Raw genomic sequence first — 19,395 nt, forward strand, 5'->3', positions numbered from 1 at the left:
GTATGAAATTGACTTTCAGAGATAAATAATCATAGTTGTCTGCATTGTTATTCTGAATTATAGGAGTGAAGACAAAAATATCTTGAGCCAGAGAAGATTTAGCAGGGAATGTCAGATGGACAAAAGCACATATTCAACATATAAAAATCCATTATATAATTAATAATAGTTGAGGTGAACTGTAGTTGTAGAGGGTTCCATTTGAAGTATGCTAAAGAATAATCAAATTGTGATGCCTGTAAGTGATGGTGCTTGTTATAAAATTTCCCCTTCCATTGGATCTACCAAAGGCCTGGAAACACAATCCACTATTTTCCATATAAAGAATCAACTTCCTCCATATCTTTATATGGTATACTCACTATTGTGAACAATGAACAAAACAAGTTCAGAACATTCACTCTAGTAGACTACATTTATTAGTAGATGGCATCATACACTAGGCCCTGAAATTATTCATTTACTGAATGAAAGTCTCAGAACAATAGCAAAATCTAAGAGATGCATTGTTATGGCAACAGATGGGAAAGGAGATTGCTGTACTTTAAATGGGAAGATACGAGTAGTTGCACTGATGAACTTCTGAAAATCATTTGCACAGAATTCACTTCTTCTTTTAATGTGGATTGTACTTCGTATGATTACTTATTTTATAAATTTCAAAAACTAGAGTGTCTAAAACATATGGTTATCTATTAAGTAGATGATTTAACAAGTTCTAGAATTAAGTTCCTACCATTTAACATTAGCTTATATAGGGATCTAAGAGGTGATTATAAATTAGCAGTTGATCAAAGAATAGAGACCTCAGAAGTGAAAGTTCTGAGAGCAATTAGCTGGCCGAGTGGATAGCGTATCCGCTCTCCAGCCAAAAGGCCACAGGTTCGAATCCTGCCGTGGGCATGGATGTTTGTGATTGTCTGTGGAAATACCAGTGGTGGTCGGTGGTAGATGCCATTGGTGTAGTTGTGGTCAGTCGGTGATTGAATGGTGGAGACGGAGTTGTAGAGCAGGTGCCCTCCCTGGAGGTATCTAATAATAATAATAATAATTAGGGAAATGAACATATGAAATCGATGGCAGAATCATATTAAAATTTCAGATATTAGAAAATACTTGATATTGGCATTTAAGAATACGGATAGTCCCCAAGTTATGCAAATTTGTCTTGCATAAATTTCAACGTATTATGTCCTGTAAGGACAATGAAAAAATTTTGAGTTATAAAAAGTTTACTTACCACTCATATGTTACTTGACCTAACAGTGTCATCCACAAAGCAGACGGTGCATATGTTTGTGCACTTCCTTACTATTGAGCATAAGTATCTTGTGTATTTTTATTTATACACTTTTATCATTTTTAGTGTTTCTATGGGCCTGGGATAGAGTACAATCATGACTGAAAACAGAAAAATTGGAAAAAGTAAACCTATATGTAAATACACCAAAATTGATCTCAAATGAAAATGAAATTTATAAAGAAAAGAATGTTGGATGATTCACGACACCTTAAGTTAAACTTAACAACAGATACCACTCTACCCACAAGAAAGGAGGTAGAACATATAATTAAGAATCTTCCTAATAATAAATCCCCTGGGTGTGATAATATTCCGGCTGAGCTGCTGAAAGCTTTGACTGGCAATAATAACAACTATTTAGTGGAATCCATTCAGGACATCTATAAAACAATACAATTACCTGAAGTTTTTACAACATCTATCTGTATACCAATTCCAAAGAAACATAATGCAGAAAATTGTGAGGATTACAGAACTGTGAGCCTAAATATCCCATGCATCTAAAATTATTTTAACCTTCGTTAACAAACAAATTGAAAGAGCCATGAGCAGTGAATTGAGTGAACAACAGAAAGGCTTCAGAGGAATGGGAACCATTAATGCTATTCTGGAACTAAAAATACTAATAGAAAGATCACTTAAAGAAATAGGAACATTTACATATGCTTCATAGACTTTCAGAAGGTTTTTGACTGGGTAAAACATAATGAAATGTTCACTATATTAGATAAATTAGACATAGAAGATCATGTTCTTAAGATTATAAAAATGATTTACACCAAACAGAAAATGCAGCTGTTTAACTCTGAGACTTCTGAAGTTGAAAATAAAAAGAGGAGTTAGACAAGGTTGTATTGTTTCACCAAATCTATTTAATATCTATAGTGAGACAGTGATGAAAAAGATTGAAAAACAAAAAACAGGAATTAGTATCAATGGTATAAAATACAAGAATCTTAGATATGCTGATGATACCATTCTAATAGCAGAAAACAGAAACAAATTAATCAAATTACTGCAGCTACTAATTGAAGAAGGTAAAGAATTTGGATTAGATATTAATGCAAAAAAAACCAAATTTATGAAAATCTCAAAAGAAAGTAGATCCGAGCCAGAAATATTCATAAAAAATATGAAAATTGAACATACAACAGTATACAAATATTTAGGCACCTACTTTACTGCAGATGGAAAGCAAGATAAAGAAATAAAAATAAGAACAGCCAATAACTAAAGATGCAAGATGCATTCTGGAAAAATAAAGATCTGCTCGGAAGCTCTCTGAGTTTCGAGACAAAGAAAAGAATGATAAGAACGTTAGTGTGGCCAATTTTCACATATGGAAGTGAGACCTGGATATTCAAGAAGAGAGTAAGGCAAGAGATAATGGCCTTTGAAATGTGGTGCTATAGGAGAGCTCTGAAAATCTCATGGACAGAACATGTGACAAATACAGATGTCCTACAGAGAATGAGAACACAGAGATATTTATTACAGGAAATGATCCAGAGAAAGATGAGATTGGCAGGGCATGTACTGAGAGATTCAGCAGGACAGAGGATATTAACAGTTTTAGAAAGAAAAATTATGGGAAAATGATCAAGAGGCAAAAAATGAAGGACATGGCTTGAAGATATAAGATCATGGACAGGATCACATGGCTATGCAGAAACAAAAAGGAAAGCCACCAACGGAGAGAACTGGAAGGACATGGTGCTGCACCCTCTCACTGAGGAAGCTACATAAAGAAGAAGAAAGAAAAGAATTTTTTTTTTTTAAATTCTGTACCAGGTACATAATGTGTCCTACCATATATTTAGAAGCTTTTGAAGTGGATTTTTGTATTGCAGTATGCATTAAAAATGTCCATTTAAATTTTAAAAATGCATTAAAAGAACATAAAAGCATTAAAAATTTACCATACGTTTCCCTTGCTGTGTGCACATGCAACACTCTTGAATGTGATGCTTCCATGATGGAATGATTTCAAAACATACTACTTTTTTATGACAAAAATTTATGGTATCAGCAATAAGGTGGAAAAAACAACATTTGGAAGATAAATCCTTATGCCTCATAGTCATAAAAGTACAAAGAGAAAGAGATTATGATTTTAACCTTTTATTGAGAGCTTTATGAAGAGAAGGTAGAAGCCGCTGTTTAGTCATCTCTTGATAGTTTGTATGAAAAGTTGAACAGCAGAAATAAATATTTGTTTCTATTTTCTTATACAATGTATATTTTATTATATTATTTTGCATTAATAATTGCATACTAAAATCTAATTTGTGTGTGCATCTGTGAACAAAACTAACAGAAATAATCTTTAAACCATTTTAATGAACTATTACATACACATAATGATATATGCACGTAAACACAAGAAAGATATTTAATTAACCAAATATTAACCAAGAATTACCCAAATTCTTCCTTTTGGGTTAGATATATAGATGACATCTTTACCATTTGGCCTCACAGCAAAAACTCTTTACCTTCTTTTTTAAACAATATTAATTCCTTGCATCATCGTATAAAGTTTACTATAAAAATAGAAGAAAACAACCAGTTATCTTTTTTAGACGTTCTCCTCATCCGGTCACCTTCAAATATTCTTACAACTACAGTATACAGGAAACCAACGTTCACAGGTCGTTATATTCTTAAAGAATCAGCCCATCATCCATGTCAAAAAACCGGAATTATAAAATGCCTCATCAGAAGAGCCAAAACTAATTGTTCTGCTTTTGATTATCTATAGAAAGAACTTTCTACTACACATGAAACTCAATGGCTTTTCTAAAAAAAGTACTCAACATCTTCTCAATTCTTATAATCCTCCACAAAACAACAAAGTTTCAATACGTCGAGTGCCTATTCCTTATATCTCCGGTATTTCAGAACCTATCGCAAGAATTTTAAAGAAATATGATTTAACAACTACGTATTCACCTATTAACAAATTGTCTTCTCATTTTCCTTCTCCTAAAGACAAACGCTCAACTTTATCTCTTCCTGGAGTTTATCAAATTCCTTGCAACTGTGATCTCTCCTATTTTGGACAGCCTGGACGTTCTCTTGAAAAAAGAATCCAAGAACATCAATCCTCCATTCTTCACAACAAACCTGAAAAGTCTGGATTGGCTCAACATAGGATTGAAACTGACCACAGCATCTTTTGGTCCAGGACTCACCTCTTACATAGATCCCGTTATAGGTTCGAATGTTTGTTCAAGGAAAGGCGTGGAGGCCTTGCTCCATCGCCCCAACCTGAATCGTAATGACTATATCTATATCAAAAATCTGGGAAAGTCTAATCAAGATTACTCATTATTTTTTTTTTACTTTACTTCAATATTCCGTTTTATACTTAATACTTAGTGATATAACGTCATGCGGCATGTTCTATTTTTAACAATCTATTGTTAGTATTCTAGCTTGTATTTTTTAAAACTGTTCTTGTAATACCACTGAAGATGGTCTGCTATTTCCAGACCGAAATATTTGGTTAATTAAATATCTTTCTTGTGTTTACATGCATATATCATTCAGTCTTATGTCACAAGTATCCTTAAAACAGCAAATACATACACATAGGCAGTAGGCTGTGATTAAAATATGATTGGGGGGGGTTAAATCTGACTTTCATAAAATTCAAGTTACATAAAGTTTAAGGAAAATAACTCACTTAAGTTGGTGACTACTCTTTATGTGAGTAAAGCTAATCTGAGGTGGTTGCTTAAATAGAATATATCAGAAAAAGCTAGCAGAACAGATGCTTAATGGCAGGAAAATTACTCTCTCTCTCTCTCTCTCTCTCATCCAGAAGATAGCACCACTGCTACAGCACCTAAAGATAATGCTGACCTCCTAGCATTGCCCTTCTCCAACTGCTGCATAGATAACCAGGCCAAATTACCTCCTGCCATACCAGTGTTTTTTCTGCAAAAAAAAGACACCAGAAGAATATTACATGACTTAGACACTAAAAAAAAAAAGTCTTCTATTCCTGATAGTATCTCTCTCCAGTTGTACTCAAATGTTATGCTCCAGGGCTAACATTTGCCCTATATTGTTTCTACAATCTTTTATACTCAGCTGATATCTCAATGTGTGAAAGCAAATGCATATTCATCCTATTTAAAAAAAAAAAGAAAAAGAAAGAAAAGTCTGCTGTCAGTCTGCATTCCTACCAGTTAATCATGATCACCAGTAAGGATTCCACCAATCTAGAATCATGGCTAACTGCGTAGCCTACCATCCTTGATAAAAACCCATACCTTATATGCTTCCGAACTATATCCCTACTGAGATTCCAAGAATGACCACAAGTTTTTTCTCACCTACCATGAGCTGCAAAATTTCCCCTATTAGATCCACTTACTGACTTGTATATTCCTATCTCTTCTCCTTTCCTCTTTCTATTTCTCAAACTTTCAAGAAGACATTCCTTTAGGCAAAATTTCATAGACCACCTATTATCTTTGTTTTCTGCTGCTGAATCTTTTTTGACTGCTTCTTCATTTCTTTAGAACCATTCACTAGCTGATCACATTTAAACATAGTAACCCAGATGTGGTTTTACTAAAGCATTGTAAAGTGAGAGAATAACTTCTTTTTTTCTACATTAGTGGTGTTCTTGTCACATTGCAGTTATCCAATATTATGATTTCACTACCTTAGCACTATGACTCCTAAACTTTAATTTTCTATCTACCATTACACCCATACCCTCCTCCGAAGATTCATTGACCACTTGCAGCAAATTACCCCTAATAAAGTACTCTGCTTGCAGCGTTCTCAGCCCTAATTTTTGACAGGCGAGTTTTCATATATGTTTGCTTCACTTTCATTGTTTTTATCAGGATTCAGAAAATCCATAATTTCAGGGTCTGTTTAGTGATGAACAACAGGTTCTTCCTTATTAGAGTGCATCCACTCAATCAAAGTTTCTTCAAAATTGCAAAATTGTTCATTAGGAAGAATTTTGGAGTCTTGTGGTAGGACTACAGATGTGAAGTGTTCTCAGGCTTCAGGCACAAAAAAAGAAAAAAAAAAAAAACGACTTTTTAAATCATTTCAATTTAATTATTGTCATCATCATCATCAAATTCCTGCCTTGTACCCTCAAGGGGTGTACAGGATATGATAGTACTACATGAAAAAAATTACATCATTTACTAACTTCCTAACTATAATTTTCCTCCAAATCAGTCTGTTACTTGTCAAGACTCCAACATTATCATTTCAATGTAATTATTGTCATCATCATCATCAAATTCCTGCCTTGTACCCTCAAGGGGTGTACAGGATATGATAGTACTACATGAAAAAAATTACATCATTTACTAACTTCCTAACTATAATTTTCCTCCAAATCAGTCTGTTACTTGTCAAGACTCCAACATTATCAGATCTTATATTTCTATCGTCTAAGGCACTTTGTACTATATCAATCCACCTATATTTTGATCTTCCTCTGGGTCGTTTTGCTGTCAACCTTGGCAGAGAATACTTGTTTTGCTAATCTTTCTTCGCCCATTCTGTTTAAATGGCCATACCACCTGAGATTAGCTCTGCTAATGCATTCCTGGATGCTGACAATGTCAAGTTCTTTCTTAATATCCTCATTTTTAATATGATATTTCCATTGATACCATCTGTTCACGCCTATAATCTTTCTCAGGACTCTCATATCTGCGGTCTCTAGTGTTTGGTCAAGTGTTTTACTTCTGACCCAGCTCTCAGATCCATAAGTTAAAACTGGTTTGAACACTGTCTTTGTATACAGCTAATTTTAATTTCTCTCTTATTCCATATGAATTTATTCAATTGACTTCCCACCATACCAGCTTTGCTGATTCTGTTGTCTATTTCTATATTTAATTTACCATCTTCACTAAAAATCATGCCTAAGTAGCTGAAATGTTTTACTTGTTCCACAGGTTCTCCATTCACAACACAGTTGACATTTTCAACAATTCTACCTATTTTCATTGTCTTTGTCTTTTTATTGCTGACCTTCATACCATATCTATTACAACAATTATTCAGTTTAGTCAGAGAATCTTGCAGACTTGTAGCGGATTTATTTAGAAGTATAACATCATCTGCATAAAGCAAAGAGCTGACATTAACATCTCCAATTTTGATATCAGGTTTAATACCACATTCCTTCATAATGTGATCCATATAGATAATGAATAACAGAGGGGATAATGTACATCCTTATCTCACACCAGATTTAACATTAAACCATCTTCCTGTACTTCCTTCAATTCTAACTGCTGACTTACAACTCAAATAAAGACTAAGTATTGCTTGATATAATGCCCCATTGACACACTGTAGTGTATTGAATAGCTTCTCTCTTGGCACCTTGTCATATGCCTTTTCCAGATCTACAAAACTTAAATAGAGATCTTTGTTATATTCCCACGATTTCTCAACTATTTGTCGTAAAGTATTTGGCCTGAATCCAGCTTGTTCTTCACCAAGCTTTTCTTCCACAATTCTTCTCAACCACTTCTCAAGTATACTTGCATATATCTTGCCAGGAACACTCAGTAGGGAAATACCTCTGCAATTCTCACATTCAGTTTTATTTCCCTTTTTATATATGGCTACTATTAAAGCTCTACTCCAATCATCAGGAATTCGTCCCTCTGTCCAGGCTTTCTGAACTATGCAATGCAGCCAATGTAAGAATTTTATACTACCATACTTCAGCATTTCTGGTCGAATATCATCTACCCGTGCTGCCTTTCCACATTTCAAGCCTTTGGTGGCTTTTTCTACTTAAAGTACGGATATGTATTCCTGGTCATTGTTTTTTATCACTGTGCTGTCATCACTGCTTGTTTCATTTAGCAGTTTTTCAAAGTAATTACTCCATACTTCAAGGATATCTTTTTCTCCCGTTTTCATGTCACCTTTATCATCTCAAACTCCTTTAACAGCACTCTTTCCTCCATTCTTAAGCTCCTTCAACAACCTCCAGAATATTTTGTCACCTTCTTGATATTTATTTTCTATATTCTTGCCAAAGTCCTTCCATGACTTTTGTTTAGCTAGTTTTACACTGTGCTTAGCATTCTTGCATTTGTCTCTGTATTCTTTAAGAACACAAGCTGACTTATTTGCCAGAACTTTTGATATGCATTCTTCTTTTCCTTCACTGCCTCTTTAACTTCCTGTGTCCACCATGGAGATCTAATTTTCTATCCTTGCAGACAACCAACCTCACCACATGCCTCTCTGGCTGAATCAATCAGTATTTTCTTGAAGGCTTGCCACTGAATCTCCAAGGTTTGGTTACTGTTCTCAAACTCTTTCATTTTTTCTTCAATAATCTTTGTGTATTTTAGTCTACAGTTTACATCTGAGAGCTGCTCAACTTTTATTGGCTTTAAAACTTTTTTACATGTTATTCTTTTCAATATGAAATTAAATTTTATCCTGCTCAAGACTAAATAGTGATCACTTCCAATTTCAAATCCTCTGTACACTCTGGTGTCCTGCACCAGGGAGAAAACATCACTATCAACAATAACATAGTCAATGAGACTTTTCTTATTCCTAGCCTCTTCTCTCCATGTGAATTTGTGCACATTTTTATGTTGGAACATGGTGTTAGTAATAACCAGTCCATGTCATGAGCAGAAATCCAACAGATATTTGCCATTATTATTAGCTTTTCTCTTTTCTCCAAATTTTCCCAAAATATTTTTGTATGTCTCACAATCATTTCCTACTATGCTATTTAGATCATAGCATAGTAGGAAATAACATACTATGCTATGATCTAAATAGCATAGTAGGAATCCCCAACGAGGACCAAATTTTCCTTTTCATTGTCTCAGTTGCTTTTTCTAAAGCCTCAAAAAATTCCTCCACTTTTACCTTAGTAGAACCTTCTGTGGGACCATAGGCACAAATAAATCTCATTGTCCAGTTCCCCATTTTCATATTTGCCCACATTACTCTACTTGAGACTGACACCATTCAAGAAGATTAGCCTCGTATTTTGTGTTGAATACTATGGCTACTCCTTCTTTTCCTTGATTGTCATTGCCTGAATATAACATTTTGTATTTATTGCTCAGAAAGATCTCACCAGTTTTTGTCTTTTTTGTTTCAATCACCCCTATTATGTCAATCTGGTACTTATCTAATTCCTCAGCTAGCTCCATTTCTTTGCCATTCAGGTTTCTTATGTTGATAGTACCGATCTTTAACTCAGGTGATGTTAAGTTCGGGTGTGTTTTCAGATTTATTCCAGTATCTGACTTTTCGCTGTTCGCCCTGGTTCCCTGCCGAAAACAATGGTGGTCTTGCTTAAACGGGTGATGCCTCAGCCAGCATGAAATTTTATCATGTTGTAGCATCATTTTTTATTTTGGTTTAACCAATAAGAATACAATTTGGTCGGCTAAATCCAAAATTGCCAGCCCATCCTTGTTTGTTCAGTATCCAAGGAGATACCCAACAGGGTGCACTACGAGAAGGTGAGGATTGAACATTAGGTCAGAAGCCCTGGTCTGTTCTCCACATTCCTTTAAAGGCTGTGTGGAGGTCTCCTCTCAGTTATACAGCTTTGACTGAGGGAGGTCCAACAACATGTCAAGAACAACTATTCAACATTCACAGTATCTATCATACTTCACCTTGAACTCAGTCATGGCACCCACAACAGACTCTGGCAGCTTATTCCACTCATTTACTACTCTCCATGTAAAAAACCTAGCTCTAACACCCTTGCTAACCACACAATTATGTGGTTAGCAATGTGGTCATATTCGTTACAGTCAGATCCTCAGATGCAATTACTAGGTCAAGCACGCTCTGACCCCTACTATTTTCCATTACATGCTGTCGCATGTAATTGGATTTTATGCGATATATCATACCGCATAAAATCCAATTATAGCATATAATACCGCATAAAATCCAATTCCTTCCTCCCATGTGACCTCTCCTCCCTCCAGTCAATTCTACCATAGTTGAAATCTCCCATAATAATTACCCTCCTTCTACTCATTTCTTCTATTTGCTTATGTATACTATCTCCACCATCTATTCCATCACGTGGTCTATAGCAGCACCTAATTTATATTTTGTTCTGCTTGCTTCAATCTCACACCCAATGGCCTCAAATGTGCTCTTTTCTGTATCCTGCAATTCAACTGCTATTCTCCTTGGCTGCAGCTCATCAGCTATCATCAATAATACTCCCCCCCCCCCCCATTTTATTTTCCCTGTCATTCCTGAACACACTATACCCCTCATATTCAATCCCACTAGCTATAGCATCTTCAGTCAGCCATGTTTCACTAATGCCAATTACCTGTGGTCTGGAAGTGCCAACCAAGGCCAAAAATTTTTCCTTCTTGTTCCTAATACTCCTAGCTTTAGTATACATGAATTTTAGAAGCCCGTTAGTCCCATCCCTACCTTGATGCCTTATACTAACTATCCCATTCTGATTAATTGTCCTTCTTATTTGCTCGGGCATATTATACTCATTTATACACTCAACTGCTTCCCTAAGGTCTACATATCTACTTCCCCCATCCCTGAATAAATCTAGTTTCCCTGATTCTGCACATCCACTTCATTCAACAACACTTTTTCAAGTCTCCTTACACCGAATCCATTCAAATGCCAACCATCCATCTTATATAGATCCTTTTGCCCATTGAACTCACTCCACACATCCACAAATTCCACACCACTCGTCATGCGTAACCGACGCATAAAGTCATTTGCAATTATGGCCCTTCTTCTAAACTCTTCACTGTCATACCGTGGCAAAAGACTAATCATCCTATCTCTCTCACTCTTTTCTTTTGCTACCTCAAACAATTCGTTCAGGTCCTCTATCATTTACATTTTATCTCCTTTCAAATCATTCGTACCTGCCACAACTATCATTTCTTTCACTCTTTGCTTTTGCTCCCTAATAGACTCACGTCCTTAATGGTCGCACCAGGTTGGTACGATTTTGTCAAATTCTCTACTATCATACCTCATACTAACGAATCTCCATACAGCACTCGCTCCTTCATTTTGTTTACGTTCACAATCATACTCTTATTTTTCCTATCATACTTTTTTTTATTGGCTGGTACACTCGGTAGACATTTGTGCATACACTCTAGCTGCCGCTTTGCTCTGTGTATCACTCCGCTCAACAGTGCGATCCCACTCATTGCATCTATCTCATCCGTTTTATTATCTGTTTAACCATTAATTTGCTCTGTATTAATACCTTCATTCACACTTTTCTACATTCACGCCCTCACAGCTCTCTGGTACAACCTCGCAATTTCTTATCATATTGCTATTTTCTACATTCTGAAATTTGACAAAAATATCACACTCACGACCTGAAACACACTTTAATTCCTCATTTTCCTTACATTTTCTGCACACGTTCACTCCGCTATCATCATCTAACCATAGTCCAACCACTCTCCGCAACGCATACATTTCGCAGATAGTACACCGAATAATCTCCTTTATGTTACCATTATTGCTAGCCGCCATTTTTCTTCTTACCAGAGCCATGTGCTATCGTATCTTATCGAATTAATAATTGAAACAACACCAAAATACACAAACAGACACACTAAGATACGAAAATCAAACAAAACTATGTAATATTCAATTGTCAATGATAATTAACACTTGAATAACACATCTTATCTTAAAATAACACTTCTCTTATCAGGAGCTCTCAACAAACTCTACCAATAATAATCCAGCTTTTTTTTTTAATTTGTTATGTTATAGGGGAATAATAGAAGTAACAAATGAATCTGACTGAGTTGGAAAGGGTAATTGTTAACTCCTTTCAAGGTTCTAGGGCAAGTGTTTTTCCTTTCATTAATGGTTTACATCTGTGCATGCCTGATGTCTTTGAGCACCGTAGGATGCTAATAACTGCATCCTTAGATTGGCTGAATCTTGTGGGTTCTTTTTCATCCTCTGCTGTTAATTAATGTTAATTAATGATAAATAGTTTATAACTAATAGAATGCAGTTTCATTAGCATTATACACTGTATAATGTTAATGTTAATGAAGGTGCTCTTTAGTTAAAAATTCTTAGCTGACTGCAAACTGTTTTCCACCCCCACCCCCCACACACACTTCATGCAGGGAAATTCCAAGATGCTTCTTAATCCTTTGAAGCCATCTATCGTAATAAAAGTTCTTTATGGAATAACTTTGCCTGCACATGCTACCTAACAATTCCAGCCCATCACTCCAGCGTTGCTGAAACCATTTTGACATCACTCGATTATGCTCAAGTAGTCTTACCATTTTTCATATATTTTTTTATGCTCATGTGCTTCTTGGAATTATTGTCAGCAGAGAATTTCAGTATTTTGTTTCTTTGCTTCTTTATATCAAAAAAAGCTGATGAACCATTATCATATATATAATATAGTTTCCATGCTGGAAGCATTGAAACACTCGAGTTGTTTCAATGCTTCTACCTTATCTTATATTGATATCGACTTGTTCTTATCTTGACACCATCGCTGTGAAATGTACCTTGCTTAGAAACCATAGCTTTGTGGGTTTATGTAAGCAAAATAAGTTTAAAAAATCAGTCAAAATCAAGGGATCACTACCAGCACTTACAGATATAAACAAGTAAATGAATGCACACCATGCAGAACATCTGTGGCAGCCCATTGGACTTTTCAAAAGAATTTCATGTGGACTCTCTTGTAATGTTTTTTCTGGACTAAAGGAGATGTCAGACCTGCTGCTGCTGGACCTGTATCAGTGGTATACCTGTATTTATTTGTGTGTGTGTGTGTGTGTGTGTGTGTGTGTTATTGATCATAATTTACTCAGTAGAAAGTGTATATAAAAATGAATTTAAATGACTCTATACCGAGAAAGAAAAGTTTAATGTTAAGATACGACTAGTTTCGTTGAAATTCAACTTCTTCAGGTATCACAGGCAAAGAATTACATAAAAAATAACAGAGACATGATAAAATATATTAACAGATCTAGTATAAAACACATTAAATTTTAACATTAAACTTTTCTTTCTCAGTATATAGTCATTTAAATTCATTTATATATATATGAATGTCTTTAGTTGCTGAATGGTTTTCATTCTAAGTCTGAAGCTACACCCTAACTATTGGAGATCTGAACAATCAGAGTGTAAAAATACCATGTTTGTTCACTAGCAGGATTCCAGCTATAGTCTTTCATGAGTAAAATTATGACTAAAAGAGAAAAAAAATAGAGTTGAATAAGATAACTAAAGTTAAGTGTACACATTCATTCCATTAAGATTGACATTACAGGGAAATGCACTTGGACCAGAAACCTTAACCAGCGAAGGAAATGGGGGGGGGGGGGGGGGGCAGTTGCATAGAATTACACTATTCGGTAGCCAAGTAAAACTTCATATAATACACACACATATGTACAGAAATGAAGTAACTTGTTTGATATCTTGTACAGTTGTTGTTGTTCTCTTTTTGACAGATACTCAGATCTCACCTCCCTCCAGCATTATTCATTTCAACATTCCAAACTACACACTGTTTAACTCCTTTCAACCCAAGGGTAGCATCTGTGCATACATCTGCTCTAACATACCCTGCCAGAGAGCACCCAACCTAGAATTTCCCAACTTTGAACTTCTTTAGTTGAAAATATCCCTTCCCAACTCAGTCAGATTCATTTGTTGCCTCTATTATTCCCCTAATGCCACCAATCACCCTGAGCTCTCTAATTTCCTCTCCTTAAACATTGATTTTCTCCAATCCCACTTTCCCAACAGCTAACTCATCCTCCTAGGAGATTTTAAGGAGGAAATCCTTAAAATGTTGCTCATCTTCTTCCCCAACGCTCACACAGCCATTCCCATACAAGAGTAGTTTGCATTATAACAGTACCAAGTGGGACTGCCTCTGTGACTTCTATGCCTCATTCCCACAGTTGGACTATCGCTTCTGGCCTTCCAACCCAAACATATGTATCATCAAAGTAGTCCTCACTGGCATGGAAACATACATTTTCCACACTACTCTGAACTACTGTTTCCTAAAACCCTGGTTCTCCAAAACATGTGCCAAAGCTGTACAAATGAAAAATCAAACATACCATAACTGGCTCACATCAAGAACTCCATCCTCTTTAGTGCTTATATTCAAGCCTGATATAGTTGCAAAAAAAAACTATCTATGCTTCCAAAACAAAGTTCAAAAGAGCAAAAAACAGGAAACTAGCATCTGTCCAAACAGCAGCCAAGCCTTTTGGCCTCTTACCAAAAACAATTGGTCATAACTTCTACCCAACACTATTCCCACCCCTGTCATACCCAGATGGCTCTGATACATCATCATCCACAGAAAGAGCCAAACTACTAGCTTCACACTCTGCTTCCAATGCATGCATAACTGACAGTCATAAATCCCCCCCCCCAACCATTCCAAATGCCCAACATGCAATGCCCCCTATATCCTTTTGCAGAAAGAGACCAGAAAAAAAATACTGTCCAAATTAGACACAAAAAAAGTCTCTTGGCCCTGATGGCATTCCTTCAATTGTCCTGAAGGTTTGTGCACAAGTGATAGGAGTCAGTACAAGAACTGACTCCTATCCTATGTAGCCTGTATGTACTCTCTTACTCCACTGGTATCTATCCCACAACCTGGAAATTGACCTATATCCAACCCATTCCCAAAAAAAGGGTGACACATCACTACCATCTAAAAGGTCTCTTGGCCCTGATGGCATTCCTTCAATCCTATCCTATGTAGCCTGTATGTACTCTCTTACTCCATTGGTATCTCTCCCACAACCTGGAAATTGACCTATATTCAACCCATTCCCAAAAAAGGGTGACAAAACACTACCATCTAACTACTGCCCTATCTCACTCACCTCAGTCCTATCTAAAGTAATGGAGAAAATCATCAATTCCCAACTCCTACAGTACCTTGAAGGCAGTGTAGGAGTTGAGAATTACCTATCTAATAAACGACCATTAGTATGGATTCCATTGCTGCTGATCAACAGAAGATCTGCTCACATGTCACCCATCTGGACAAATGTCATGGAGAAGTTTGGTGAGTCTCAAGTGGTTGAACTTGATATCTCCAAATCTTTTGACCAGTCTGACACAAAGGCTTACTAAGCAAACTTTCATTGTTTGGTCTGTCTCAGGACTTCTGTAGCTGGTTGTAGTCTTATCCTCTCACCATACAACTAATGCTAGAGTTCCACAAGGTTCTGCTCTTTCATCAACCCTCTTCCTGCTATATATATGACCTACTTCAGCTGACCTCCAACCCAATACACAGTTTTGCAGATGACAGCACATTGCACTCCTCTTTTCCCTTTCATTTGATAAACCTTACTCTGCACAACTCATCTCAACCTCCTGAACATCAACCACCACTGTCCTCAATTCTGATCTCCAAGCCATCCTCCAATGGGGCTCAGATAACCTTGTGAATTTCAATGCTAGTAAAACCCAGTTTTGTCTTATTTCTCACAAAAAAAGAACCATTTTCTCTCAGTATTATTTTTGATAATACCCAAATTTCCAGACAAAATGAGATTTCTTTCTTGAAATTACCCTGACATCAAGCCTCTCTTGGCATAAACACATCACAGCCATTGCATCCTCACTTTCTAAAAAAAACTAGGATTTCTCTGTAGCTCAAGATGTTACTTACCCCTGAACAGCTGTTAACCTTATACAAATCACAAATCCATCCAGCTATTGAATACTGCTCTCACATATGGGGTGAGGACCCCAAAATCTCCCTCAGAATGCTTGACTCAATACAGAGGAGAACAGTTAGACATTAATGATCCATCTTTTACCAACTCACTCCTACTTTTGCACAAACGTTTGGTTTCTGCAATATGTATATTCTATAAATATTTCCATGGCAAATGTTCATCTGAAATAGCATCGATAATTCCCCCAATTAGTACTAAGCCTGTTGGAACATTTGCTGCTGCTGCTGCTCAACATCCCTTCACATTGCACCTTGAAACCCACAGAACAAGTTTCTTTTCCTCCTCCTTCATCCCTGCTTCTGCTGTATTGTGGAACGGTCTTCCGCCTGATGTGTATTCCCAAAGAATACAATATACAGTCTTTTAAATCAAATATAAACAAGTTCTTCCTTTCCCAACCCACTATCCATGTATGGTGGGCTTAATATAAACAAAAAAGTTTTGATCCCTAAGAATGCATTACTTCACTTAAATTCTAGTGTTAGTAAGATTTATATTTAATATTGCTGCTGTAAATATTGCCCTTTCAGTTACAGCATCACCGCTGATGGTATATATTGACAGTTCTGATGATGATGAACCACTCGCAAAGAAGATCGGTCATCCCAGTGTAAGTATTAATACAGCATTTTAAGAAATATAAGGTACTTTATAATCTAATGTATGATATCATTCATGTTCATAGTTTATAATAATTAGATAATTCATTGCTGTTGGAAAAAAAGTGATAAGAATGTTTTTACTGAGAAAAGTAATAATACTGCCTTGCCTTTATCCTTTATTAGTTAGAAAATCCTTTAAAGTAGACTTTTAGATTCCCTTTCAAAGAACATCTCTTCAGTGAGTTTTATAATGGCAGTACTGTAACCCTTTTCCCATTTTCCCTTGCATGTTAGGCTTAATGGCCGGTCACACCAAAGTAGCTTGGCTTTCAGTTAATCTTATTTGCATGGTATGTTATAGCTGTCAATTGTATGGGTTCTTCTGGTTAATTTGCCTATCATCTAGTTTATCACATGATTACCATTGAACTTGCTTATTCCTATAATGATTCTAATAAGATTTTATTAATAACATTGGCCATTGAGCATTTTATAAGCAGAATCAAACAGTGGGACTTTATAGTTATTTTAGGGTATGGAATTTGAAAAGGGATTACCCCTGCTTTTGCATATTATGGTGCTTTATTTATGAGTATGTCAAAACAAGACTGGCTAGTCATTTAATGATTTTCTTTAAAAAAATTAAATAAATAAATAATTGCTCTGTGTACCTGCTGTAACCTATCCTGGTGCAGTATGACTGTTGCTGTTCTTTTGCCATAAAACCCCAGATCAGTCAATCATGCATTCTTGAATGCCAACAATGTCCATTTCCCTAATATATTCATTTTTAATATGATTTTACCATTTGCACTGTCTGTTTATCTCTCTAATTTCTCTCAGAGCTCATGTCTGTGATCTCTAGCCTTTGATCTACTGTTGTATTTCCTACCCATCTCTTAGACCTTAAGTTATAATGAGTTTGAACTGTTATATACTGCTTAGTTTAGTGTTTTGTTCTTAAAAATTTATAAATCCATTTCGGAGTCGCTTGGTGTTGCACTGATTTGATCGTCGGCTTATCAAGAGCTCCTGAAAAGATTAGTAGTATTTTGTGTTAACATTGGCAATTTTACTAGAATTTTAAGTAGTATTATTTGCTTTTTGTTTCTTGGTGTGTCTGTGCAATTTTTGTGTGTTTTCTGTTATTTTAAGTATTATTTTTAAGATAAGACAGCGTACATATGGCACTGATAAAGAAAAAAATGGCGGCCAGGTCGCCATGTTTGTTTAAGAGTTTTGATGTAAACAAATTTATGCAATGTGCTGTCTGTGAGATGTATGCCTTGTGAAGAGCGGTGGGAGTCTGGTTAGAGGGCGATAGTGGAGTTAATATGTGCAGAAAGTGTAAGGAGAATGAGGATCTCAAGCGTGTTTTGGGTGGCGAGAGTGATATCGTTAACGATAGTCAGAATGTAGAAAATGGCAGTGTGATAGAGAATTGCGTGGTAGTGCCAGATAGGTGTGAGAGCGTCGTTGAAAGTATAAATGAAGGTAGAAATACAGAACAAATGGATGATTTGATTGATAATGAAAATGGTGAGATAAATGCGAGTAGTGAAATTGCGCGTTTGAACCGAGCAATACACAGAGCAAAAAGGCAACTGGAGCATATGAAAAAATGTGTGCTGAACGTACCGACTAATAACCAGCTAAAGTCTGTGACGACAAATAATAGAATGTTCGTAAACATCAGTAAAATGAAAGAGTGAGTGCTGTATGGGGATTCGCTATTAAGAGGTGTGATAGTTGAGAGTTTGACAAAATCGTACCAGTCGGGTGCGAACATAAAGGACGTCAGCGAATCTATTCGAGTGCAAAAACAGAGGGTGAAAGAGATGATAATCGTGGCAGGAACAAATGATTTGAAAGAAGATAAAATGGAAATGATAGAGAATGTGAGGGAATTACTTGAGGTAGCAAAAGAGAAGAGTGAGAGAGTTAGGATGGTGAGTATTTTACCGTGGTATGACAGTGAAGTGTTTAGAAGGAGGGCCATAATTGCCAATGACTTTATGCATGGAGAGTGGTGTGGAATTTGTGGATGTGTGGAATGAGTTTGATGGGCGAAAGGACTTATATAAGATGGATGGGTTACATTTGAATGGAGTTGGTGTACGGAGGCTTGAAAAAGTGTTGATGAATGATGTGGAAGTGGATGTACAGACTCAGGGAAACTAGATTTATTAAGAGGGGGGGGGAGTTGCCCGTAATAATAATAATAAATTTATTCCAACACTTGCACCATACAGTTTTGCTTATTCTGTTGTCTACTTCCATATTTAATTTGCCATTCTCACTTAAAATTATACATAAGAGCTGAAATATTTTACTTCTACAGGTTCTTCATTTAAAAACATTTTCAATGTTTTTAAATGAAGAAAACTATGAAAATGGGCAGGAACGTGGAAAATTAACATTTTCCATGTTCCTGCCCATTTTCATAGTTTTTATCCTTTTGTTGCTGATTTTCATGCCAATTTTTTTTTTGCAATAGCTATTTAAAGGCTCCTGAAGACTTTTATCAGATTTATTCCAGAGTATAACATCGTCCGGATAAAGTAAAGATTTGAGGTTATAATTTATGTTTTTGATTTCACTCAATGCCACTTTCCTTCATAATGTGATCCTTATAGATGATGAGCAGCAATGGAGTTAGTTTGCAGCCATTTCTTACACCTAGTTTTACATTAAACCA

The 19,395-nt window shown here is 35.9% G+C and overlaps 1 protein-coding gene across 4 annotated transcripts in view; it reads left to right on the forward strand.

Moving 5' to 3' along the window:
- LOC150101039 (uncharacterized) overlaps nt 1–19,395 on the forward strand; it is a 592,625-nt gene that overhangs the window by 513,752 nt on the left and 59,478 nt on the right. For all 4 annotated transcript variants that reach the window (XM_090401634.1, XM_090401633.1, XM_090401632.1 and 1 more), the window contains exon 25: nt 16,626–16,705. In XM_090401634.1, the coding sequence (XP_090257760.1) occupies nt 16,626–16,705 (80 nt within the window). The remainder of the gene's footprint in view (nt 1–16,625; nt 16,706–19,395) is intronic.

Source organism: Typopeltis vanoorti, chromosome 12, assembly GCF_054136105.1.
Source record: "Typopeltis vanoorti isolate ZY-2024b chromosome 12, IOZ_Tvanoo_1.0, whole genome shotgun sequence".
NCBI lineage: Eukaryota > Metazoa > Arthropoda > Arachnida > Uropygi > Thelyphonidae > Typopeltis > Typopeltis vanoorti.